The sequence below is a fragment of the Perkinsus marinus genome (genome assembly GCF_000006405.1).
Source record: "Perkinsus marinus ATCC 50983 genomic scaffold scf_1104296938708, whole genome shotgun sequence".
Classification (NCBI taxonomy): domain Eukaryota; phylum Perkinsozoa; order Perkinsida; family Perkinsidae; genus Perkinsus; species Perkinsus marinus.
Genome location: NW_003213355.1, coordinates 1 through 7,507, shown reverse-complemented (window position 1 = coordinate 7,507; position 7,507 = coordinate 1). Strand labels below are relative to the sequence as shown.

The 7,507-nt window shown below is 47.4% G+C and overlaps 3 protein-coding genes across 3 annotated transcripts; all 3 read left to right on the top strand.

Moving 5' to 3' along the window:
• Positions 1-158: 158 nt before the first annotated feature.
• On the top strand, positions 159-1,509 carry Pmar_PMAR024370 (sua5, putative; the record flags this gene model as incomplete). Its single annotated transcript, XM_002782642.1, has 6 exons — positions 159-236; positions 282-428; positions 474-642; positions 691-806; positions 855-966; positions 1,061-1,509. The coding sequence occupies 6 exons, from the start codon at positions 159-161 to the stop codon at positions 1,507-1,509; spliced, it is 1,071 nt and encodes a 356-aa protein (XP_002782688.1).
• Positions 1,510-2,776: 1,267 nt separating this feature from the next.
• Positions 2,777-5,786, top strand: Pmar_PMAR024369 (conserved hypothetical protein). Its single transcript, XM_002782641.1, has 10 exons — positions 2,777-3,010; positions 3,159-3,321; positions 3,388-3,492; positions 3,731-3,818; positions 3,865-3,992; positions 4,224-4,380; positions 4,430-4,567; positions 4,640-4,776; positions 4,860-5,013; positions 5,142-5,786. The coding sequence occupies exons 1-10, from the start codon at positions 2,838-2,840 to the stop codon at positions 5,288-5,290; spliced, it is 1,392 nt and encodes a 463-aa protein (XP_002782687.1). The 5' UTR covers positions 2,777-2,837; the 3' UTR covers positions 5,291-5,786.
• A 1,562-nt stretch (positions 5,787-7,348) lies between these two features.
• On the top strand, positions 7,349-7,507 carry Pmar_PMAR024368 (hypothetical protein; the record flags this gene model as incomplete). Its single annotated transcript, XM_002782640.1, has 1 exon — positions 7,349-7,507. A coding segment is annotated over one exon (159 nt), but the record flags the coding sequence as incomplete, so codon positions are not given.

The window sequence follows — 7,507 nt, the reverse complement described above, 5'->3', positions numbered from 1 at the left end:
ATAGCAGTAATTATTCCGAGCATAGGACCGCCTCGTAACACTTCACCACCGTGACCCTTGGATTTGAGCTGAGGAGAGACCACCATCGTCGTATATATTGTATACCGATTAGTTTCTGTTCCTTAACTTGTTAAACTACTGTACTATCTAGAGCCAGTATGTCTACGTCCTCGTTGAGTGCTCCTGAAGTCGTACGGATCAACCCATGTGCTGTATCAGACGAGAAGCACAAGCTGGTGAGGTTGTATCGTACTGTTCTCTCGAATGATTGGAGTGTGTAGATACGAGCTGGTGAGTTATTACGCGAAGGCGAGCTCGTAGCTTTCCCTACCGAGACTGTCTACGGTCTGGGCGCTAATGCTCTCAGTGATGAGGCGGTTGCTGGGATATACCAAGCGAAAGGCAGACCAAGCGATAATCCTCTGATAGTGGGATACTTACACCCAGTTATGGCCGATTTATCTTGGCTGCAGGTTCACACTACGTGTGCGGCTGATGCACTCCGTCTCAGCCAAACACCTGAGGACCCGATTGCAGTAAAGCTCGCCAAGACATTCTGGCCTGGTCCTTTGACGATGGTACTCCCTGTCGGCAGCAATTCGGGCATTGCGAAGAGAGTTACAGCTGGATTGGATACGGTTGGTGAGAGCAATGGTAATGAAGTAGGAAGATTCCCATTGGTCATTGTAGGTCTGAGAGTTCCATCGCATCCAGTTGCTCACGCTGTGATAGAAGCCGCAGGGGTGCCAATCGCGGCTCCTAGCGCAAACACAAGTGGGAAGCCGAGCCCTACAGAGGCGTTTCATGTAGTGGCAGATTGGAAGGTGAGCATATGGTACATCATAGTATATCAGGTTTACGAGGATATGGAACATAATGCTGATGCTGGACGCAAGGAAGTGTCGATGATTGTTGATGGTGGAGCTTGCGATCACGGTGTTGAAAGCACTGTCGTCAGGATAATGGGTAAGTCCTCTCCCGCTCTTTTGCCTCTTCTGATCGATCACTCCATTATGACACTGTTCTATAATTCCACCAATTAGCTTCCGTTGACTTGTAGATTCCAGCCACGTTGTTATTTTGCGTCCTGGTGCGGTCACCCTCGAGCAACTGCGTGCATGCCTTGAGGGTATGGCGGTAGTTGACATTCCCAAGCCTCTAGCAGGAGCTGAATGCCCTCGAGCGCCCGGTATGAAGTACAGGCATTATGCTCCACAAGCCATGGTTGATCTGGTATACGATAAGGACGAGATACTGCGAGAAGCAGCATTATCCGAACCCCACACAGTTGTCATTGCCTTTGACGACTTGAACCTCAATGGTGCCCGTGTTCGTTCCCTTGGCCCTAGATCTGATCTCTCAGTTGCATGTCACAGGATCTTCTCACTATTTAGAGAATGTGATGATTCATTGCACGCCAAACGAATTGTACTGGACGCAAGGTTCGATCAAACAACTGGTATTGGCCGTGCTTTGTTCAATCGTATCGAGAAAGCCTCTCACCACTGAAGCCTGCCACACTACCCACTTGGAAAGTATACCGCTATCATTCTCGCACTGTATAGTTGCGTTCTCAGCGATCTGCTTTCTCAGCTCACTGTTGTTGTAGTGAGAACTGTCATCTCACTGTCGTCCGATCTATCAGGCACGGGAGCACAATAGCAGTTCTTGACCTTACTTTTATATCATGGGTGGTCACGGTGGCATCAACATTCTCCATGAGAAGAAGTGGCATACATACAATACATCCAATCGTATACGGGTATAAAAGACCTATCGTGTCATCAAGCACCGAGCGCCAGGTTGTGAGGTCAGGTGGAGAGGGACGAGCGGAATGCCAGGGAGCAGGCTGCAGCGGAGGTGCGAGCGGAGCGTCAATCCCGGCTACGGCGCAAAGTCGAGAGTATTCGATCTAAGACCTCGCGCAATCGAGGTAAGAAAATTCTAAGTTCTATACTTGTTGAGGAGAAAGTTGAAGGTAACTCGGATGACAGTGATTCTCCACCAAGATCGAGCGGATCGAATATAAACCTTTTTGCGGAAGAGGAGAAGGAATGGAAAGCTGCTGTCAAGGACCACAACAAGCATATTCGGGGACAGGAGATCAATAATCAGTTGGCTGGCCGGAGCAAGTGAACTTCTCCCCTTGATTATCGTAAGTTCATCACGTAATCCTATGTAGGAAGCGACCTATGTCGGAGTTTGATGAGATGGCATCGTTGAAGCCTTGGTATTTACAAACACGGAAATCGGTACGCACAACTCCCTCATCGCGTGGCCGCGAAGACGCTAGTGTTTCTGGTAAAGTCCAGGAAGGTGGCAGGACTCTTTCCGACTCGACGAGTCCATTGACGTGAGTAGTCATGGCAGGTGTAGAACCGATCCTGCTACGTATATTACACATTTCAGGAAGTCTAAGCATAAACTAAAACATCGACATTCGACTTCTAGCCGTGAAGAGCTCCGTGCTAAGCGTTTAGAAAGGGAACGCAAAGAGCACAAAAGGGCTGAGATCATCAAGGAAAGTATACGATGAATTGTTATATTTTGCGTTGAAATGGGTCGGATGTGATAATCAGACTCAGTATTGAGCGTTCCCAGAAGGTTGGAGCATATTTGCATTCTGCCGCTTTGTGAATACATTCTTATTGAATGTGGATTCTCAGTGAATAGCTTGAAGGTTTGTGGAACCGCGATCTCCTCTGATGGGTCTATTACGGGTATGGTGAGTGCTCAATATGCACTGCTCATGAATGTACTTGATCACATCATCAACAGTTTGGCATGCCTTCCCATAAGGCGCGATCACATTCTCGTGACTCGTCCCGTTTGCAGCCATGTCCCACTCTTCACCTTCCCGCGTTAACGAGACCTACGATGCAGTTGTGAACAAAGCTGATGCTGTCAGTGAGCCTAGTAGTCCGACTGGATCAGTCGCTACCACGGCTGCTAGCTCCGTTGTTGTTGGAGGTGGAGGATATAACGCAATGGAAAAAGGCATTAGTTTGGGGTAAGGAATGGTCAATTTGGAATATGTAGGGTATGATTTTCTGTGTCATCCATGCATGGGTGCGTTATATCCGGTTAATGGCATACATCAAGATGGGGTATATCCGGGAATGCATCCAATGAACCGAACGATGAATTCTCCTCTCCAGGTCATTCTTCATGACCGCATTGAATGCGATGATAACAATTGGTCTCTCCGTGCCCTTCATGTTCACCACCGCTGGTTGGTTGTCCATAGTATTCCAAATAGTCGCCGCTTCAGCAATTTTCCTATGTGTGTTACTCGTCAGAGCTTGTATTGACAACCCCAAGGTACTATATGAGTCTATTGATGCTGAACGGGTTATCCCCGCTCAACGTCTATATCCCAACCTTTAGATCAAAAAGTATGGCGAAGAGCATCATGTTCCTGTCTTCGAGAGGGAGTATGCTTTCCTGGCTGGTTATTGTGGAGGCAACACCGGCCGAACGGCCGTCACAGTGGTGAGTACAGGGGATTATGTGCTCGGTCAGTATAGTAGCCGATAGAGCCTTCAATATCAGCTTGTGCACACTTACTCGACTTGTCAATCCGTGATATATTGTTGGGAATAACATTCCCTCTCTTTACTGGCGTGCCTCCAATGGAGGGTCCTCGTTACACCTGGCTAGCCTTTTTCTCCACGTAACAACTGTGGACTTGTACGATCCGCGTCTGTCAGCTAGAGCTGAGTTGTTTCAGGTTGTCTCTCTCGAGTTCTTCTTCACATTGGCCGCCAACATAATCGCCATTGGTACATGTGCCAACATGTTGGTTAAGGAGATGAGCAGTAGGTTGAGGAAAAGCCAACACTCATGTCGATGCTCCTTTGTCAGTCGAGGTGTGGATCATCATCTTTGCCGCCCTATCACTGTCTTTTGTACTCCTCCCTTGGTTCAACGAGATATCCCGTGTAATGGGTATCGCAGGAGCCTTCGGAGCCGTCCTTGGCGCCGCGCTTTGGGTAGGAACTAACTGGCTCGTCGCACAGGTCATGTTTAGTAAATTGTTGGCAACACAATATTGCAGCTAGACGAGATGAGTCCCGGTGATCCGTTGAAAGAAGTTGATACGTCGAAAGTGATTCAGTCGATCTATTTCGACGACTCAGCCCGAGATCTTCGTGCGAAAGATTGAATCAATCAAGAACTAGGCTTCTCAGCCGTGGTGTTTATGAGTGTCCCAATCCCCTCAGGTCGCATCTTCCATCATGATTCTTCCTGAAACCAACATTGAAGCTAATCTAATCCCGAAAGCCCCTTACCCCTCCAACTTGATCACTGCACTTGGGATAGCAGTGTTCTCCTCTGGAGCAGCACCGTCTTTGCCACCCTTCTATGGTGTTGTTAAGAGTAATATTCTACTCTCTCAGCACAGGTTCAGCAACTGCCTTTTTGTCAGATGCTACTCCTCGAAAGATCGATCTATGTATTCTCCTCGCGCAGATAGTCTCTGTGCTCTACGTGTTCATGTTGGGTATTGCCGGAATGCAGATATGTGATGGATCATGTGAACAGTTCTACCTCGTAGATCTCCTGAGTAAGAAGAACAAGATTTTCTTATGCTGCTTCGCTCTGTTTATCGAACACTATTCCATGATTGTTCGCTCAGGCTATCCGACCAGTGTTATACCTAGCTGGTTCATGTATTGGATCGTCATAGTGCAACTAGTCCGCATCTTTGCGATGAGCCCGGTATTGCTTGTTCCTATCATGGTCAGCACTGAGGGCATGATCTCATCGGCTATGGTAGGTCACTAGAGAGTATTCCTGCCACGGGTTCCTTTCAATGAGTCTTTAAGGAACGACGTAGTTGCTTTCTTTGGTTTTAGCAAAGATTCAGCTGGGGACCGAGTATGTTAAAGCACAACGCTTGGAGATTCACCTGGAGGATAATTATAGTCGCGGCTATCGCGATCACCTCCATAGGCGCCCAGGCAGAGATAGCCTACATTCAGGCCATTGCCGGCACCTTGTTATGTTCATGTGAGTGACAAGTTGGCTAAATTATACGTTTTGAGTATTCGGCTGGAATTTGACAGACAGTCAACGGCTCACTGAATCAACGATATTCACCATTCATTATATCCACTGATTTCTTGTCTCGATCTCAGGTGATCTCTTTCTCTTCCCTCTCTGGTTCTACTTGGTTATTGAGCAGCCGAAGGGTTCCAAGCGTATCCTCGCATGGATCGGTGTTGTTCTAGCTGTCGCCTTCGCCATCGTGGGCACGGTCTTTTCGGTCATGGGCATGTTCGTTTAAGCAGGTTGCTTCCGGCATGCTAGTCCAGCCTCGGTTGGTTTATGGTCCTTATTTCTTTTGCTTATCTGAATCTTTCGCCCTTTTATGGAAGACCTCCATTGATGATACCTGACTTGACCCAATGCGTCACTATGATGATTGGTCGAGCTCGCTGTTTTCCGCATTCTATGTCTTTGTCTATGGTGGGAATCTGAATGACTCTTGCAGCTTGTCACACCTCTCGGAGGTCCAGCTGTATATCTCGTTTCTTGTGACATTCATTATTCCCTTTCCCGAGATGAATAGACAATGATGTACTCTGTACTGGTAGCTGTAATCGGGTTGTACTCATAGGCTACCAGTTGTATCTGGGTGGCTCTATATCCCACTAGCGCTAACGCAATAGGATAAAAGTCGGCTACCTGTCATTATGATGTTACACGGTAGTGTTACGAATTGCGTGATGCGACCTCTTATCCCAGTACTGCTTATCGTTCCTGTTCTTGCGATCGTAAAGGTATCTCCATCGATCGAGGGTTTTCCACTTCAGATGATACATCGTGTGTTGAATTAAAACATAAAAGTGAGCGGTCTAGCGTGAATCACTAACCGATAACTTACAATTAGTTCGGAGTTTCACAGAAATTCTGAGAAATTAATTCTCGTATTCTGTACCTCCTTCATCGAACCTGGTTTGTTCTAAGATGTTGTACTCCTTGAGGCAAGCCCTAAGAGAGACACTTTCGAGAGTTATGGCACATAACTTATGGGTAGCACACCGCTGCTACATTAGCCATACACACTGTTTAACAATGTGTTGAACAATGATTATTAGAGGGATACGCTCGACAGCGTTCTTGGCTATTGCGAATTTCAATCGTGAGAGCGTGTACAACTTCTGTCACGGAACAGTATGACGCCGTGCTCTGTTCGGATTATCCGGACATCCTTCCGACATAACTAATGGTCAATTGGCCCAACATTATGATGTCTATCAATCATCCTAGTTAAAAGTTCGCGTAATGTCGTGTACACCATCGCTCCTTCCATTGGAGGGCCTCCAACAACATCCGGGGAGTGAGGGGACGAAGACAGTGCAAAGACAACGATAGTCGTGTTCTCGAAGTGGTGCCTATGAGACACTTGGAGGCACTAGCTGCAAGTATGCAGTATGCGCAAGTGCGTAGGATAAATATATGAAAACCTCCTACACTGCTCAATTCCTTCAAGTTATAACGATCGAGGATTAACGAGGTGGATAGTGGAAAACGAACGGAATCATCGAAGGAGATTGAAAAACCGGCGGTAACGCTCGACTAGGAAAGATGAGTAATATAGTAAAACACAGATAATCAAGTTACTCTCGATCCAGTAACTCATATAATACGAGTCATATGATATGACTCATATCTCTACCGGGCTGGCGCCTCCCAAGACAGTGTTGTCCCCGTATCGGAAAGTGTTGCCAACACTTTCCGATGCGGAGACTCAAAGCATGTTTTCTTGTGGCAGAAAGTGGTCGATGCCTGAAACTTTCCTGGTATCATCCCTTTACAGTCGAAGCATGACCACATCTTGTCCAGGAAATATTCTCCAGGTTTGGAGTTTTCGTGGTCCAACACCTCGGTTGTTAATAACAACGAAGGGTGTTGGATGTACAGCTGAGGGACGAAATGTATAGGCGTGGCTTGTGGTCTTATAATTCCCGTGCTGTGCAGTACTATATTGATCACAACCAGTCCAGGTAAGCCATCATGGCTTAGCCATGGAGGTCGTGTGCTATTAAAAGTTGAGCATTCGGGTTTCTACATCTTTCAGGTTCTACGGTCACACTCGCGGTTCAGCTCTGGCTTTGACTCCTGAGCAGCTTCATAGGTTGGAGTACGTAAGGCCTGCGAGGCCTCATTACTCCCAAGGAAGCACTATCACTGCGGCTGACCTTGACGAGTTCGGCATCCCTTCCGATCCGGCTTTTTCTCCCGTTAAGCGCGTTGAGGCCATAGCGAAGGTGGGATTTTGGTTTTTTCCTCTTTGCGTAGTTTTGTATGTTTCTCTTTTTCTCTTCATTCTTCTTTTCAGGTACTTCAGCGCTTTCATCCAGACAGTGTCGTTCTTAACGATTGGATCAGAGGGTTGTTCCCGGAGGACTGGCACGATCAAAACAGGAAGGCCTTCCGCTTCCAGCGGTTCCGTCGACTGGCCCGCATGCTCGTTCTCTTTGGGTTCGGCGATCATGGT

What these genes read in the sequence shown, in the direction of transcription:
- Pmar_PMAR024369 (XM_002782641.1), top strand. Translation starts at nt 2,838, where the DNA reads ATGTCCCACTCTTCACCTTCCCGCGTTAACGAGACCTACGATGCAGTT. An exon ending in CTTGTATTGACAACCCCAAG is followed by an intron (nt 3,322 to 3,387) that starts GTACTATATGAG and finishes CCCAACCTTTAG; the next exon opens with ATCAAAAAGTATGGCGAAGA. An exon ending in CTTCTATGGTGTTGTTAAGA is followed by an intron (nt 4,381 to 4,429) that starts GTAATATTCTAC and finishes CCTTTTTGTCAG; the next exon opens with ATGCTACTCCTCGAAAGATC.